The 18,656-nt window shown below is 38.6% G+C and overlaps 2 protein-coding genes across 17 annotated transcripts in view; one reads left to right on the top strand and one right to left on the bottom strand.

Moving 5' to 3' along the window:
- The window catches only part of dock7 (dedicator of cytokinesis 7), a 67,669-nt gene that overhangs the window by 12,001 nt on the left and 37,012 nt on the right, over positions 1–18,656 (top strand). For all 16 annotated transcript variants that reach the window (XM_037534808.1, XM_037534807.1, XM_037534804.1 and 13 more), the window contains exons 5-14: positions 189–318; positions 415–627; positions 2,317–2,402; positions 2,506–2,572; positions 4,327–4,476; positions 4,692–4,772; positions 4,877–5,039; positions 5,310–5,452; positions 5,864–5,957; positions 7,003–7,165. In XM_037534808.1, coding sequence (XP_037390705.1) covers positions 189–318; positions 415–627; positions 2,317–2,402; positions 2,506–2,572; positions 4,327–4,476; positions 4,692–4,772; positions 4,877–5,039; positions 5,310–5,452; positions 5,864–5,957; positions 7,003–7,165 — 1,290 coding nt within the window. The remainder of the gene's footprint in view (positions 1–188; positions 319–414; positions 628–2,316; positions 2,403–2,505; positions 2,573–4,326; positions 4,477–4,691; positions 4,773–4,876; positions 5,040–5,309; positions 5,453–5,863; positions 5,958–7,002; positions 7,166–18,656) is intronic.
- Positions 9,287–13,348, bottom strand: angptl3 (angiopoietin-like 3). The gene is made up of 7 exons (XM_017721844.2): positions 12,736–13,348; positions 12,115–12,225; positions 11,885–12,002; positions 11,699–11,812; positions 11,393–11,488; positions 10,540–10,812; positions 9,287–10,079 (listed from the first exon to the last, which is right to left on the bottom strand). The coding sequence occupies exons 1-7, from the start codon at positions 13,237–13,239 to the stop codon at positions 9,913–9,915; spliced, it is 1,383 nt and encodes a 460-aa protein (XP_017577333.2). The 5' UTR covers positions 13,240–13,348; the 3' UTR covers positions 9,287–9,912.

Genomic DNA, 18,656 nt, shown 5'->3' with positions numbered 1-18,656 from the left:
TTGCACACACACAGACTTCTTTAATGTGGTAATATTAATAATAATAATAATAATAAACTGATAAGTTGTATCAGGTATGTTGGAGCAGGAGCATCACCAAACTGTGCGGGACACCAGCCATTCAGGACCCCGGTGTATCAGTTTGATAATTGAAAATGTCTAAAAACATATTATTACTGATGCCGCAGGTACCATAAGCTGGGTACAGGCTTTAACCCCAACACTCTAGATAAACAGAAGGAGAGGCAGAGAGGTTTACCCAAGCAGGTCTTTGAGTCAGATGAGCTACCAGATCCCAGCAGCTATCAAGATGATCAGGTAAGCCTGTGTAGACGGTGAGACTTTAATCCAACATTGATTTAGATGCTCATCTGTATCTCTGGTGCTCTTCTTTACTGTGCATTTGTTGTGCAGGATGATCTGAAGCGCAGGTCCATGTCTATAGATGACACTCCACGGGGCAGCTGGGCTTGTAGTATATTTGACCTGAAGAACTCTCAGCCTGATGCTCTGCTGCCTCACTTGCTGGACCGAGTGCCTAATGAGGAGATTGACCGGCACAATGAGGACCAGCGCAAAGCCAACCGCCACCGCGAGCTCTTTGCCCTGCACCCTGCTCTCGATGAGGTAAGACATTTTCACTGACCCGTGTGATTGTGTCAGTTTTTCACTACTTTGAATATGAGACAGTCTTAATTTTGTTAATGAAATTTGGAAAACCTGCTTTTCAGTGAACATGAAGGTGTGAAAGCGTCCACAACTGAAAAGCATTTCTGTACTCTGTGCAGAGCCCAATGCATTTCTAAACCACACTTTCAAGTTGAAAAATCATAAACTTTAGTGCTGAGCATACAGGAAAAAGCACCATATTTCATTCGCAGCTGATAAGTTAGCCTTGCAGGTGGCTTCTCACTCTGCCAACATAGAGGAAAATGATTTTGGCTGTTTTTAAACACTGCACACCACCACATGAAGATGACTCCAATCTGAATGTTATAGAATTGTCAGTTGATGTAAGTTTTGAAATGTTTAGCGCTTGTCTTGTGTTTCATGTTTTCTCATATTGCTTCCTTGTGGTTACCTATGTCAGTCAAAGGCAGTAAATTTCCCTCTAAGAAGCACATACATGCTTCATTTTAAGCATGAGAAGTGTTTAAAATGGCATCTTAATGCGTCCTAACAATATTAGATATAATATTAGATTTTATTAGATATATTAGTTTTGGGCTGGTCAGAGTGCAGATTTAAATCCTATTGAGAATATTTGCTCTCACATTAAACACAAACTAGCTTGGCAGTGTTTTTTAACGGCTTAAAACCATCAATGCTATGTGGAAAAATATTGACTTTTGTTTTTGTAAAAATTTGTCTGCAACCTTTCCCACAAGACTTCAACATTTGAAGAAATCAAATCGAAAAAATACCACATTCCAAATTTCTTTATCTGTTTGCATATTGATTTCTTGTTAAGACCATTTAAAGCTTAATGTTTTACCGTTTTCTAACCATTCATCTTGAAGCATGTTTTTACTATAAAAACACTGTCATTAGAATAAATGTAATAAATAAAATGAATTGAATGAGCATAAATTCAGTAAAAATAGCAATGTTTTTATTTTCAAAAGTAAATGAGCTGGTTGGAATGACAGTTTGCCTTCAGTCTCCCCGCTTCCCCCCGCCCTTACATGGATTTATTCAATTCCATCACAAGCACACCTGATTTAACATATAAAGCATTGATTAGCCAAACCAGGTCCTGGATTAAAAATTGCAATTATTGCAAGAGTGTGAGGAGAGTTTTGGGAATTAACACATTGTGTTTGTTTTTGTATTTATTCCCTTATTAGTGTTTTTCTGAGTGGAAGAAAAGGATTAAAGATGAATTCAGTAGCTTTTTAAATAAAAAATTCTCAGATCTCCAAAGTAGCTTAGGGAAATAGTCACAGTTATAACTGCTCTTTTTTGTTTACAGATTTTTTTTTCCTTCTTCTTTACACCATGCAAAAACACTAGGAGGGCAGCCCTTAGGTTGTAGGAACATTTCATGATCAGTGGGCCAATGGAAATGCAATACAACTGGGAATAATTGGAATAAAATCATCATATTAACTTATGTTAAAAATTAAGGATAGCTTTTGGAGAGACAAGGGTTTGTTGCTACATCCACCTAAGCTGCTCTTTGTGACGGCAAACAAAATCTACACAGCACCTCTTATTGATGTGACTGTGTTCATGTATTCCAGGTTGGTTGTTTGTATTTATTTCCTTGCAGTATCTTTCATGCTGTTTGCTGTGTTTCTGTCTTGTCTCCTTAAGGAGGAGCCCATTGAACGTCATTGTGTGCCTGATGTCCCTAAAGAACACTTTGGCCAGAGGCTGCTTGTCAAGTGCTTGTCCCTGAAGTAAGTCGAGGACAGCGTCTTAAAAGCTTCCCCTTCCTTTATATGCCACTATAATCTAATACTATGTGCTGCTTTCTGCTGACGCTCTGCTCTCTCTTCAAAGGTTTGAGATTGAAATTGAGCCAATATTTGCAAGTTTGGCTTTATATGATGTCAAGGAAAAGAAAAAGGTAAGCTTTTATGCTTACGTCTGTGCGTTGTTGGTTGAAAGTTGGCTTGCTTCTGTAGCATTGTTAAAATTTACCTTAAACCAGGCTGTTACAAGTTGTACTGCAAATGTCAGCAGAAGTATTACATGAATACTAAGACTGTGGATCAAGTTCATATTTCATGCATTTTATTTTGCTCATTTTCAAACATTTAAGGCTGTCATTCTTCAGCGTTTAGTTGATGCTGTATTTGCCCTTGAAAAAAAAAAGTTTTTCTTCTGGGCAGCGTCTTTGATGTAGTGCGTTTGGACAGTAATTGAAAACTTTTATTTTTTTTGTAGTGCAGCGTATTGGATTTTAAATGAAATGGTGATGATAGTAATGTGCAGAATTTCATTTACTTTAAGGGTATTTGTATCTACATTGAGTGAACCATATAGTAGTTGCATCCTTTTAGTATACATAGTCCATCCATTTCATGGGACTGTTTGTCAAGAGTAGTCAAGCTTTGTTATCCCTGTTATTAAAGCCTGGTGATGGGTGGAGTGACACATATTCCCACTGTAACAAAGGTGCTGCATTACACACAGAACAGCAGCACACAATGATAAACTGAAAACAGAACAAAAGTCAACGACAGAGTAACCTATACAGTTTTCTGTACAATAAACTATGCGAATAATATGCATTGGACAAGAGACTAATACAGAACAGTATGATGACGAGTGCGCAGTCCCTATAATCAGTACATTGTTTGTACTGTTGAGTTTTAGCAAGCTGTATCCTGGCCTTTGTGTTCTGATGGCGTGCCTGTGGTGAAAGTCTTGTTATAAAGCCTCAGAGGTGTATTCTAATCTTTGTTACTCTTCAGCATCTTCCTGCCTACCTAGAGTGTTCTTGATCAGATCAGCAGTGAGGACCTGATAGTCAGAGAAGGAAGACTAAGTGGATCTCTAGCTTTCCCATATAGCTTTGAAGTGATATTCCAGAATTTGTAAACATGTTCATACACACACACAAGTGCTGTAAGATGGTCAGCAACATAACTGAATGACTAATTCAAGAACTACAGAACAAGAACTACAAGAAATAGGACAGAGAAAAAAGGTAGACGGACATGTATGCATGTCACATGTACAACAAACCACAGAGATAGAGGACTTGCTTGCTAAGCATAAGCAAATAAGACTCTTTATAATGTTTTCTTATTAAGTAAGCTGCCAATTTGTAGTAAATATTTCTCCAGCTCTTGCTGTGATATCTGCCTTTCTCAACAACATTCATTCCCAGCTGAGCTTTGGTTGTATCACATGATTCTAAGGTAGATTTGGGGTTTTGAGAAACTTGGTATTATACTTGGTGTTCTACCTATTTTTTTGCCTTATTGTCTAGTGTGAAAGGCTAACAAATGGGTTGTGTAGAATGGATTCCTACTCTGATCCCTACACTGTTTACCCAATATCAATGTAAATTTCAGCTTTGAACCAACAGTATACTGCCCTTACCTTCAAAACAGCAGGAAGGCAAACCAGCAAAAATCACCACTGTGCAGTAACAGTCTGCATTCTACCTCTGGATCTGGGTGAAAATAGATGACTTGTGGAAGAGTTGAGAATGTACATAAATTTATTTACCACCTCACTATGGATGTCTGTTTCTTAACCATGCTTCTCCATAGTCTAACACTAGAGGGTAGCAGTCACCTTTTAAAAGAAGCTTTTATCTCTCAGATCTTGTTATTCATTTCTAACTCATTCGTCTCTCTTTATCTTCAGATATCAGAGAACTTTTTCTTTGACCTGAACTCGGAGCAGACCAAATCTATGCTGCGTCCTCACATCCAGTCGGCTGCTATCTCTACCCTGGCCCGCTCCGCTATCTTCTCCATCACCTACCCCTCTCAAGATGTCTTCCTGGTTATCAAGGTCAGTGACTGTTCATATGATGGTGTATAATGTTATGTATTCTTCATTCTTTAAGTTTCACAGAAATGTAAACGATTCAGAGTACTAGTGTAGAACTTGTGTAGAATACAATTGGATTTATGTACATTTTCTTTTTTAAGGCTTTGTATAAATTGATTATAATTATTATCATCAACATCATCATCATTATTAGTCTCTGCTCTCTGCCCATGTAGCTTGAAAAAGTTCTACAGCAGGGAGACATTGGTGAATGTGCAGAGCCTTACATGGTCTTCAAAGAGTCAGATGCTGCCAAAGTAAGTCAGTTTAATAGCAAAATCCTAGTCCCTTCAATTTTTTAAAATAAAATTATTTGTTTGCCACAGCTATTGTATTTCTGAATGACATGTTTTTTCTGTAGAATAAAGAGAAGCTGGAAAAGCTGCGCAGTCAATCGGAGCAGTTCTGCCAGAGGCTCGGCCGCTACAGGATGCCCTTCGCCTGGACTGCAATCCACCTGATGAACATAGTGAACAGTGCTGGCAGTCTGGAGAGGGACACAGAGCTGGAAATGGGCTTGCCAGGTCAGTCTGTTTAACAGCATTTAAACAGCGCATTGACATGCTCATATCTTTATCCTGTGGTCATTTGTTCTGCGAAAACTTGTTGATATGTGAATGTAGGTGAATTGTACTTGAAAAAATCCAGTTCAGTGATGCTGTTTACTATGGTTACCTCAGAATCACATACATGGGACACAAATCTCACTGTCTTTGCCGAAGAAGCGTTATCTTTTCCTTGTTGGTTAAATGTTGTCCTGATGTTGGGTTGGTTTTGTTCTTCTGTCTACATAGAGCGGAAAGGTTCCTGGTCAGAGCGCAGGAACTCCAGCATCGTGGGTCGTCGCTCTTTGGAAAGGACCACCAGTGGAGATGAGTGCTGCAATTTGACCAGCTTCAGGCCAGCCACCCTTACAGTCACCAACTTTTTCAAACAGGTCAGACTCTGCCCTTTCAAATCTCATGATTAGCTGGCTGTTTTGGAATAAAAGCGGAATAGAAGAAAAGTATTAGAATGTAGAATTGACCAGAGTCCAAGTTTCTCTCTGTATTTGGGCCAGTTATTTGGCTAAATATCAGCAACATCTCTGTCACTGAACCTTCTGAAGTTTAAACAATCACATTCACTGACCTTACATTGATATTTTTGTACTGATTTGTTTGGCAGGCTTTGCGGTTCTCTTTAGAATGCTGAATCATGCAGTCAGGCTTGGTTTTTGAATGAATGAATCTTTGAGCTCTACCCCCTGTTGCTTTACTTGACTACTTTGTTATTGAGTCTTAAAATTACTTGGTTAAGCTCTTTTCTAATTATCCTAACTATTTTAGTATTTGTATTTTTGTGCTAGGAGGGAGATCGACTAAGCGATGAGGACTTGTACAAGTTCTTAGCTGACATGAGACGGCCTTCTTCGGTGTTACGTAGACTTAGACCCATCACAGGTAACTAACAGTTTAAATAATTTGTTTTAAGACTATATTTGCAGTTTCACCAGGAAGACCATTTTGTACAAAACATGGAGCTCTTTTCATGCAAAACCTATGCAAGATGATTTTTGGATCTTTGTGCCTGATCTTACTTTGGAATCATGCTCCTTATTGTATACACTAATACATCATTTTGAAACACTTTGAAAACTTTCTTTTATCTAAATTTTCCTTTAATAAAAACAATCTCATGTAACATGACACCTATTTTAGGAGCTCAGAGCAAAATGTAGTGAAAGGACCTATAATTACATCATTAAAACTGTGAACATTAGTCTCAAGATAAAGCTGCTTAAGAGTCTTTTCTAAACATATCAGATTTATCTGTGAGCCACCAGCTTCCTTTTAAATGTCATCCATGCCTGCCATAGTTTTCATCTCACACAGAGTCTGAATTGTTAGAACCAGATTTTTACTGAATCTTATCTCTTCAAATCCACTTAGTTTATCTAATCTCTCATTTGACCTGCTTTTGTAATCTTTTCTGTTCAGAGTGGTTGCCATCAATAATTATTATAATATATTATTATTATTATTATTATTATTATTATTATTATTATTATTATTATTATTTGGGAATGCTTTGCTTGAATGAATAAATATGACCACTTGACACCCACGACCAGCAAGACTGCAATTATTATTACACAGTTCTTTAAACGTTATCAGGGCTGTCTAAGCAGTCCTAAAATACAGAGAGAAGTAACTAAGATTTCATGATGCCTCCTAACTAAGACAAGGTAGGAGATGCTGGATTGGATCTCAGGCACATGTTATGTTACACGATGCCCGCACTAATGTTTCATTAAATAACTGGTATTCTTGTCAGGGAATCTTGGACCAGCATCTTCTCACTGCTTGTGTAGAAGAAATGTGACCCCACATGAGCATCTGTTACTTTGTCATTATGGACTGTTACTCATAGATTAATAAATCTTAACTGACTGAAGGAGTTGGGTAATGAATAGTCTCAAGAACTTATCATTCTGTTTGCTTACAGCTCAGTTGAAGATTGACATCTCTCCTGCACCTGAGAACCCTCACTACTGTCTCACTCCAGAGCTGCTTCAGGTTAAGCCTTATCCAGACAGCCGCGTGCGGCCAACCAGGGAGATCCTGGAGTTCCCAGCCCGGGACATATATGTGCCCAACACCACGTACAGGTACTAAAATTTAGCTGTATGTTAGCCATACACAGTTGATATGCTTCATTTGCATATTAGCCCTTTCTATTTTTTTAACTGTACATTCAGTTGAAAAAAATAACAGTAGTCAAAATCTCAAATTGCTTTACACAGGAAGATGAGTAAAACTTTGGAAAGATCAACCAAATTAATTAACAGCATATTCACAGACAATAGGAGAAGAAAGAGATTAAATACTCTTGGCATATGCTAGTCAGAAGAAATGTGTTTTTAATCTGGATTTAAAAGAGCCTATCAACCTTCTGGTTCTGGTCTATCAACCTTCTATCAACCCTCTGGGATGCTGTTCCAGAGTTTAAAAGCTATATAAGAAAATGCTCTTCCATCAGCGGAGCTGTGAATGATCCCGGGAGTTTGCAGTAAGCCTGCTTTACCTGAGCAAAGTTGTCTGGATGGGCTATACCGCATTAAGAAATTGGAAAGATATGCTTTAAACATGCATTAAGGGCTTTAGAAGTCATAAGCAAGTTGAAAAAGAACAGGATGTACAATGAATTAATTGCAGCCAATTTATAAGGTTATCACATGGACAGATATTGTGCCTGGTTGGCCGTGGGCGAATAACGCACCCTTTTTACGGAGAACTCTAACACATTGTGTTGCTGTCAGTCATTAGAACTTTTTAATTGCTCCTGTGATGCTGACAAAGATGAAACTGAAGCTACGGGAGTGACAGGCATTCTCTGGCCGTCATGACTGTTTACCTCCAGACGAGCACGATACGCGAAGCATTCTTTTGCGCATGAGTCAGTTTGGGAGCATGATCTGTTCAGACTGATGTCACGTACAGATCACATTTAAAATATGGTGTGAACAGCCAAACAAAAAATCGGATTTGGGGAGAAAATTGGATTGGGCCACTTTGCTGTGTAAACGTAGCCTAAGTCTTACTATGCATGTTCAGTGTTCTCACACAATCCATATTTGCACAACTAGGGTGTACATTATTGTTAGTTTTAAGTGTAGTTAATGATCTTTCTTGTTGTGATCCACCTGGCTGGCTGTGTAGCCTTTGCTGCAGGTTGTGGTGCATGTTCTGACTGGCCCAAATAGCTATTTTAGTCAAGGCCTCTGCGGCAAAGACCTTCATCAGCTGGTCATGTTGACATAGCCCTCTACAAAGGAAATGTTTGCTTGTTAGTAGATACCATGGTTGGCATGGGAGTACTCTCTAGGTCAGCCTCATTTTCAGTCATGCTGGCTGTAGAAGTTCTGATATCTGACTAGTAAACATTTATTTTCTAGATATGAAGCATACACAAGTAGGGCTGATGTTGTAAGAGACTGTAAGAGACACTTATTTTCGAGGAGTAATTTCTGTAGCTAATTGTTTATCTGTGTACTTCACTGAAATTCTGAAATAAGCAAGTTATCCCACTCCAAGGATTCCATTTAACCCTTTTTGTAATAAAAACATAAGCTGGAAACACTTTTCACATTTTAACACAGATGCTGATAGTAGTGGGTGATATACCAGTTCATCCAGTTTACAAGTCGAAATTATCCCCCTAACAGGAGTGTTTTTATAACTGGCTCCTATGCCACAACTGCACACTGATAGGTTGTACAAACACAGCAAACTGCACTAGCATTAACCTCTTTAAGTGGCTAAAGTTGAAGAAGTCCACTTTGTTTTCAAGGTAGTGGACATAAAGAAATGGCCAGTCTTTTGGGGTTAGGCTTAACCTAACAGTAGTTGACTGACCACCAAACTCCAAGGGCTGCATTACACAAGTACACAAGCATCTGCTGAAAAACAAGCTGGTACCAATAGCTGTATAACTGTAATATTTTTCAAATTCCAGCAGTGTCTGATTATTGGAGACGCGATTATATGAGATGTACCTGTAAGACAAACAACTTGGGAAGCTAAAGTTGGCTTCGAAATCAAAGTAGTGCAGCAGTGACATTCAGCCACATATATAGGTGTGCACAAATTAATGTATTATGCAGTGAGCTTTAATTTGCTGCAAGGTTAAAATCAATATAGTCATCCCTGTTGTGAGTTGGTTAAAAGAGGATTTGCTTTTGTGTACAGAGTTCTTCTGTAATGCATGGTTTAACTGAAGACAAAATATATGGTTGTTGAGTATTTCACTTTATTTTTGTTACAAAAATGATGTACCAAGATATTTATGAGGACAAGTCTGTAAACAAAATACTGTACAGTTGGGTATGCACAGTGTGTAGCCAGGAGTCAATATGACTCAGTAACATAACGGAGCAAACAGTTACTACTCATAGCACAGTTCTTGACTAATGTAGCGCAAATATGAACACTGCTTAAATACGGTATTAAGTTAAACTGCTATATAAAAGCAAGACACTGAAAACTATTACGCACATATGCATTGCTATTCACTGGCTTGCTTTCTCTAGTTACTTAATGTACTATTATATGAGTGGTTTCAAAGTGTATCACAATTCATAATAGCATGCAACACTTTACTATTATTAATCCAGAAGTGCATTCAGCTATGCCTGTAATCTCTATGAACAATGTTCAGAAATTATGAGCACATGCAATGTCTCCTTTATATCTGCCACTGGTTAATGGCCTGCTCTAGTTGCATCATTCTTTGATGAAGCGTCAGCACTTTTGGATTGAGTGTAGGAGAATGGGGAAACTTCTGTTGGCCAGAGTCACCGCTGCCTGTGTGACCTTTTCCCCTAGATTAAGAGTTGCCCAGTCAACCAGGTTCAAGCTAGGACGATCGCCTAATGGAGATTTTTGTAAATTTGAGGGTATAAGTGCTCCCCCTGCCAGGTCTCCAGTAGATCCCTTTCCTGCGCAGAGAACGACTCCTTGAGCGCATACAGGTGTACCGGCCATTTAGATTGGTGTCACCACATGCGTTAAACCACCAACCACCTGTAAATTGTTAAGACTGATTGTAATTCAAGGCTCAAGTATGTAAATCAAGACCTGCAAATTAAGACCTGCATTTTTATACATATAGTGAAAATAAGTGAAAAATGAAAATAAATACTCTTCCTGTATACACTTCTGCACATTTTTAATGCACAATTACTGCATATTTGCTGAATTTACAGTAAAAAAATAAACATACTATTATGTTTAATGTGTCCCTTTTTTCTGTTTTTTTTTTTTTTAATTCAGCAAATAAATAGAAATTGTGTACTAAAATTGGCAGGAAAATTAAATATTTGTGCTCTCCCTGTAGAGGATGTTACTTTCACTTAGAAAATCAACAGAACGTGTTATATAATAGTTATATATAGTTATATATAATAGTTATATAACAGAATAGTTGCCCAGGGGTGTTCACTCTTTTGCATATAACTGTACATTATTAACAGGAGTGCTTTACCTGAGTAGTTACGGGCACAATTGGAATCTTCATGATTGTCATTGTCCTTGTCCTTGGTGGAGAACATCATGCCGGTGTGGTTGCTCATGGCATCCGGCAGGTTTCCAGACAGATGTGTCAGATGGATCGTGTAGTGAGATGTGGGACCATCCAGAGTGAACAAATACTCAATTGATCTTTTCTCCTCTTTCCAGTCCTCTAGCTGAATGTTTAGAATATAGTCGCCCTGTCTGGCAATGGAGTAGATTTTTGCCAAGCCCAGCCAAAACTCTTCTGTAATACAAAAGACAAACATATTGCTTTAAAGTTGAAATCGCAGGCAGTCTTTATCTTATCCGAAGGTAAAAATAGTTTCTTTTTGGTGGAACCTCAAAGTATGTGCTTTGCTAGGCTTTCCCGGGGCCAAATACTGCTGTCAATCAACATTTGTGAAGGCTTACAGAGGCAAACCCAACAAGCTTGTTTTCCTTTAGCATGAAAGGTTCATGACAGATCCTGACCACGATTTTAAACCTGTTTATTCTGTACCATTTTATCCTGTCAATCTGCAGCATTCCTCTTCACCTATATTGAATTAGAGAGGAATTGAATAACTTCTTCACTGTAGATTCCAACATGCTTGTGACACAATTGTGTCGCAGGATTTTTGACAAACATTTGCGCCGCATTTGGCTTTGTAATATTTGCTGCGGTATAATTATGTGGCTGATGTGTTCATGTTGTTAGTAGCCCAAGGATTTTTTTTTTTTAATAATCGTATTAATTATGGTAATTCCATCCATTCAAAGTGTTTGTTTGTGTGTGTGTGTGTGTGTGTGTGTGTGTGTGTGTGTGTGTTGTTTTGTGTACTTACTTTCCAAATTTCCAAATCCAAGCTCATATTTGTCCCAGTTCTGATCAAAATCTACAGAACCGTCCACTCTGCGCTGAATGACAGTAGCTGCCCCATCTGTAAATCCAACAATTGGGGAAAATGTATAAACCCTGGATGTTCTGAATAAATTTATGGGGAGGACAGCAAAAAAGTACTGTAAATTTGTCACATGCTGTCAGGTAACTAATGTATTTCATTAGTATAGTCTTGTATTTATGCAGTCAAGTTTGCTGTTTTTTGCAGGTGACCTTACTGTTAGATCAGTTTGGATAGATTGTTTCTTACCTGAGCTGATATCGCAGTAGACGTTGAATGGCTCTGATTGATTGGGCTTGATTGGGTAAACTCCACTGTTCCTCTGGCCTCTATTGAACACTTCACTGCAGTCTGTGGGAAAGTCTGCAAAAGTCTGTGTTATACACAGTTCTGATGTTTATTGACTGTAATAGTTTTGTCTGATATTCCTCTTACCATTTGTGTCCATAGTTGATTCAGTTGAGTTACTTGTTAGGTACTCTAAAAGTTCTGGTGCTTCTGGACTTGAGTCTGAAGTTTTTTCGGCTGTTTCTTGGAAAGGGTCATAATTAAGCTGAAATCAAAATGGAGTAAAAAAAAAAAACATGTGAAGTAGACTCAACAAGAGTGAACTGAATGAAGAAAGAATGAATGAAATCAGTTTTTAAGCAGTGCATAATATGTACCTTTTCCTCCAAGCTCTTGATTTTGATTTTCTGAGAGTTGAGCTGCTCATGCTGCTCTCGCACTGACATTAGCAGGTCTTTGATGGTCTTCTCCTGAGAGTCGATTACATCCTGCAATAAAACTTTTTTCAGTGCTTATGTGAGAGGGGTTTTTCAGTGTAAAGTCTGACTTATGCAATTTTGGAGCGTCAGACTTTTATACATTTTAATACAGAAGTTAATATTCATTTGCTGAATTTAACTTAATGGGGGGAGAAAAATAAATCATAAAATGTGGCCTCTGCAAAAATAGCATTCTCCTATCTTAAACTCAGCAATTCAATTGAAATTGTGCACTACAATTTGCAGAAAAATACAGTTTTTACTCCCTGTATGCCTTAATTTTTCAGTTCTATCCACAAACCATTTGATTTTGCCAGAGGTGTTCAAACTGTATTCACTCACCACTCATTCAACTGTATATTTAATTTTTAAACACAATCTGCAATTCTCTAGCTCTTAGATGTGAATGGCATTTGTTAGATTGGTTGGAATTCATCAAAACCATATGACATGGTGACCATTCTATGAGAATTGCAGTCTGAGATGAATTCTTTTGCAGCTTTAAGCAGGTCCACTCACCTTCAGTGTGGTTATCTCTTGGAGCTGCTCTAGAGGCATCATGCTCTGCGACAGGTCCTTCAACTTCTCCTCCAGACTGCCCACTTTACTCTGCAGGTTACTGCGCTCCTGCAGAATGCTGTTGATCTTGGAGTTGATCTCCAGCGACAAATTGCGGATTTCCTCATTATTGGTCTTCAGAAAGGTGGTGGTTTCCTTGAGTTTCTCTTCCTCCTCTTTGATCTCGCTGGTCACGACTGAGAGCTGGTAAAATGAGCGGTCAAAAATGTTCAGCTTCTGGAAGATGTCGTTGATTTGCCCTTTGGTCTTGTGTACGAACTCTCGCAAGCTCTGCCCCAGCTGGAGGAGGCCGTTAGCCAGCAGACGCACATCATCCAGCATCGCAAAGCGGGACCGGGCTTCCATTGGTTGTGGACTGTTAAGAACAGACACCTCTGTGACTGTTTGAGGGGCTACATTGATGGCACACAGGCTGCCAAGGATCATCAAGCTAGCAACCTTCATTTTGATTTTAGAGGGCTTCAGCTGTTTGTACTAAGATATTATCCAATCTCTCACTATTGTTTCCTCTGCTTCCTCTCCCTCACTGTTGTGAGAACAACAGTGAGGGAGCTAGTCTGCCTTCTGTATATATATACCTCTGCACAGGGAGGGGAGGGGGAATTTGTTGATCATTAAACTGGTTATGCTTGCTAACCTCCACTCTCCAAAAGAAAAAAAAAAAGGTCTCTTGGGAGGCTCCATCAGAGCAAACAAATTACAGCAGCATGCACATCCACCCCCCATATAGCCCACCGTCACCTCCCATTGCACATCCATAACCCAGGCCGCCTTTCCAGTGGCTGTGCTGCAGCTGATGGGCAGGAACGAACAGTGCCACCAGAGTGCTAATGAATCATCTGCCCCGATCGATCTCATCATCGCCACAGCCGCATTTGACTGATGGGACCTGGTGCTGAAGTGGGAATTAATAATAAAAGTACGCAATTTATGCCCCTTGGTTTGATTTAATGGTTTGCTGAATCAGCGTCACATTACTCTCTGGGGCCACTGTGAGGGCCGGAGAGTGTGAGGATTCTCAGACTCTGCAGCTGCCACTGCCAGATAGGAGTTTAGGAAATGTACTGCGCATGCTAGGTTGAGGACTTACGGACTTTTATGAAAAAACTAACAAAATAAACAAACAAAAACTTGGTCCACAGCTGGTAATGAATGTACTCAATCTTTGCTCTCGTTCGCTTTCTTTGATCTTTTATCTCTTTTGCTCTTCGTTCCCACTTTCTTTCTCTGTTACTGCTATATTTAGCCCCTGCCCTTTCCATCTCTTACTCCTTCCCTCTTTCTTTCTTCCTTTTGGTCCCTCTCTTGCTCTCTCTCTACTTCCTTTTTTAATTTTTCTCTTTGTATTTCTGTTTCTTTCTGTCTGTTTCTCTTTTTCTGTCTTTTTTTCTTCTTTCCTCTTTCCTTGATTTCTCTCTCCATTTTCTGTCTCTCTTCTCTCATTCTCTTTCTTTGTCTTTTTCTACTTGACTCACTCTTTCCCTTCCCTGTCAGTGGACAGTCTAGAGGGCAAGTGTATTGCACATCTCTTGATGTGCAGTAGATTAGTCTGATGTTATCTTGTGAAGCAAATTACATTAGCTCTATTGTGGTATTTAATTTGAAAGCAGACAGTGGTCAGTGTCCTGAATGCAAATCATGGTTTATTTTTTTTTATGTAACTTAGAGTAAGGCTTCTGAAAAATCTATATAATCACACACATTAGTCAAAAAGCTGTCTGACCCATCACTGTTACCTGTTTGTACCAGTGTCTACATGCGTTTAGCTTTGAAACCATGCGTTCTCTGTGTGCGGGACTGAATACCGTGGTCTGTATGTTATCTGTAGTCAGAGCAAACACTGCCTGTGTGTGTTGAGGGGCCTAACAGAATGGAGGGGCTTTAAGGGGGTGGGGGGAGGTTAGAGATTTATGTAATCAGGGTTTGTGTTCGCAGAATCTCCCTAAGCTGTTAAAAGCATGATCTTAATCAAATTATCTGTTATAAATTTGTGTGGTTCTTTTCTTTTATTATTTTTTTTACCCTCCTTTTCACACTTTTTTTGAAGTAAATCTGCATATATTCACATGCCATAAGGTTTAGCATCCAGATGACATTTGATATCTGTGGCCCAGGGAGGTGTGCACTAATCATTTGTTCTATATTATAAAGAGGGTGAAAAGCTTTTTCTTTACTACAGACTTTTTTAGTGCATTTTGTGTTCGATATTAAAGGCAATTGTTTTCACAATGTTGTAGTGTATACATGAGTATTGTGGCCCCTGAACTGTACATTAGTATTTCCTGTATTATGATAGTAAAGGGAGAAATATTACAAACAAAAATGAAGGCTTGTCACATGTAGGCTGTTGTAAACTATTCTATTGCCTCACAGTCAACAGTTTTATTTGTTTATTTTAATTTTGTGAGCCAAAATAATGTGTACGGCAAACACAGATCTGCAGCATTTAACATTTATATTTTTTCTCAGAAGAACACAGGTTTAAGATCAAATATATACAGACAAAAATGAAAGCTTGTCACATGTTGGCTATTGTAAACTACATGTGAATGATTCTATAGGGGAGTGCATCTATTGGCTTTGTGGGTTGTGAAAAATTGATTGGGTCCAACAATCACATTTTGACAGGTATTGGTCATAGGAAAGTGTACTCTGTGCACACGAACTGTGGAACCACTTCCCCTGAGGTTACATTCAGTCAGTGATTTCTGTGGTCACTATATCAGTGAAACTACAGCTAAAGCGGCACAACAAAACAAACTAGTTTAAACCTGAGTTTAATTAAACCAGTAAGCCACTTGAGGCTGTGCGTTACTGTGATTTTTGTCACAGGGAAAGGTACATAGGAAACATAGCTAAAACTGTCCTCCCTTTGATAAAATCGCAGTAATGCATGGCCTCAAGTGGCTTATTGCTTTTATAATATGACGTAACATAAAATATGATAAAATACATGTTTTTTTCTGAAAATAATTTATTATTAATAAAAATTGACAAGTTTTCCACCAAGAAATTTAGAGTACGGTGTCATTGATAAGCAATCATGGACCACTGAATGAGAAGGTTTCTCACGCTTGGGCTGAATCTCGAATAGGTCCCTGCTCCCTACATAGTGCACTACTTAGAAATTTAAACACTATATCTTGCGCCCCAACAGTGTGTGATACAGCCAAACGATAGTCATTTGGGATTCAGCTACATCCATACTCGATAAATGATGCGCTATTGGGGTGTATAGGCTAGAATTTCTAAACATCCATAATTAGCACACTGTTTAGGGAGTATGGAATGGTTTGGGATTCAGCCTAGGTTTGGTGCTACTTCTGACTGAAACACAGACATTTGAAGCATGTAATCCATTCAAATGAAAGTCTTAAAACTTATGTGGCCGTTTTACAGTGAATCATATCGTAAGTACTTTAATTCAAGCCTGTCATATTAATGTTGTTTTACTATCTTTTAGCCTGTTAGCTAGCTGACCAGCCTAGTTCTAGTAAAGAAAATAAGTTGCCAGCTCCTCAGTTTAAGCAAAGAACAGTTCTTAGTTCATCAGTGCATTCGGTGGGCCATGCAATAAGAGAGTCAAAGATTATTATACATGCCACAGTAAGTGAGAATTCAGTTGTATGGGTGTCCTAGATGTGCTTATATTGTGGATTTTACAATGGCTGAATGCAGCCCATCTATATTAGGACCAGGACTATCTGTTTTATAACTACTGTCAGAGCAAAAGCTTGTATCTCTAAATTGGTAATTTTTCAGGAGAAGGAAAACACCCTTTTAATGTTTAATGCAAGTTAAGAGAATGGTTTATATAGTTATGTTTAACAGCCCGTGATATTGCTAAGAGGAAAGGAAAAGGTAAAAAGGCTAGCAAAATCCACCTATTTTGAATGGTTGATAAGTCAGGCTGTTTGAAATCTCCTGTTTCATCTCCTGTTTGAGAACTATTTGTTTTCCCAGTCAAGTACAATAATAATGGGCAGAGAATGGTAGGCCGACATTTCTCAGTGCCAGCATCAGGTACCCATGATATCTGTTATGGCGACTAATTTGTGAAGACAAAAGATGTCTTCAAAAGATGCCAAATAGGAAGCGAACTTCATGCTTGTGGAGAAAATACACGTCACAGCACTCTCTTCTCAGGACTCACAGCTACCAAATGCTGATTGTGAATGGCTAAAATGAATAATTCGCTTAAATAACTCTTTGTTTAAAGCTTCCTCTTTGCACCTCTATTTGGTTGTAGAGTCCACCTGTATGCACTTGTAGATAGCCTTGGATTCTGCAGTTTGCTGGGTGTGATTGTGTCACGTTAGAATATAGTCTCTCTTACTCATTTCAGCCAGAAGATAAGAGCTGTAAATAAACCTGTAATGCTCAGTGCATTTAAGTTTGATATCTAGTGTATTGTGAAATTTGTGTATTGTTACACTGATCATAATGAGAATGCACAAGAACTGCTGTTTTGAATCAAAAAGTTAGAAAAAGAGGCAGTGATGAATTGTGAAATAGCTATTTTCCCTACATTACATTTGTCCTTGTATTGTCATAACTGTTCCTCTGCATGGTCATGCTGAATGACCCCTGGCTGGACTTCTGACTGCAGTCTGGCCTAGATCCATGCCTGTGGACAGAGCAAACACTGCCAGCCTCCCAGTGTGTTCTCAGAGGCCTGGTGGGGTGTAGCAGCATATGAATGAGTCTTCAGAGGGACTGGGCGGAGGGTTTAAAGCAGTGGTTATTAATCCTGTGCCTAGAGTACTACTGTTCTATAGAATTTAGTATTTTCCCTGCTCTAACACACACAGTTCAACTCAGGAAAGACTTGTTAATTGAAAGATTGGTTTAATCTGGTGTTTTAAAGCAGGGAAAACACAGGACTAGGATTAAGGACCATTGATTTAAAAAAAAATGGTTCTGGTGATTGTCCTAGATGAATTAGAAGAATTTGCTCATTAGTTGAGGAATTGGAGATGCGGAAATGCATGGGCTTAGGCTGGCTTTCATTTTAATCCTACTTTAAATTTGACAGGAAACCAAGATTGAATTTAATCCTATGGCTTCATTACTCATTACTAAACTTGTGCCTCTTTGTGCCTCACTGTGAAATCTGTTGTATTGTCTTCAGTTTTTCCTTATATATTGCACCATTCATTGCTCATTTTTATAATTAGTTTATTTCATCTAACTTTTTTAAGCTTGCTTTGTCCTGCTCTGTCTATGGTCTAATAATGGTAGTGTCTAAATCTCCATTCAGTCATAAATTTCCATTCAGTTTGTTTCCACTCAAAAGGAAGTGAAATAAAACAGGCTGGATTAAAGGTTGGCAAGATAAACATATTTTGTTATCATTGTGATAAATGTTTTTATTATGCTTTTTTGAGCATACTGTGGGTATTGTCTGACCTTCAGGAGCATTGGTCAGCTGCAAGTTTCTTTAAAAAGAACATAATTAGTCTTGTTAAATTTGTTTTTATTGGCAGCTCTGGTAATTCATGTCGAAATTTAAGTGGTGCCAGTCAAGTCATTGTAAAACAAAACCTAAATTAGCCAATGCTTGAAAACAACTTAATTTATTCTTTGTTGGAGCAACCTACCAGGGGGAATTTACAAACACACAGGTTTAGAAATAGCCTTTATGTTTGTCGTGTTAGCTTTTTGTGGTTAACCTCCTCAGGAACTCTCGGAGTAAAGAACAAAGTATAATAAATGGTGGTGATGTCATTTTAAGGCTGTTATTGGTGATCCTTTTTTGAGTGCTGGAGCTGTAGATTAGCAAGAGCGTGAGATACACAGAGGACATGGAAAAGTAGTGGCAGCATTAGATGGCGAGAGATCGGGAGAGTAAGTGCATGAGA

Source organism: Pygocentrus nattereri, chromosome 26 (assembly GCF_015220715.1).
Source record: "Pygocentrus nattereri isolate fPygNat1 chromosome 26, fPygNat1.pri, whole genome shotgun sequence".
NCBI classification, from domain to species: domain Eukaryota; kingdom Metazoa; phylum Chordata; class Actinopteri; order Characiformes; family Serrasalmidae; genus Pygocentrus; species Pygocentrus nattereri.
The sequence above is the reverse complement of the archived record's forward strand: the minus strand, read 5'-3'. Positions and strand labels throughout refer to the sequence as shown.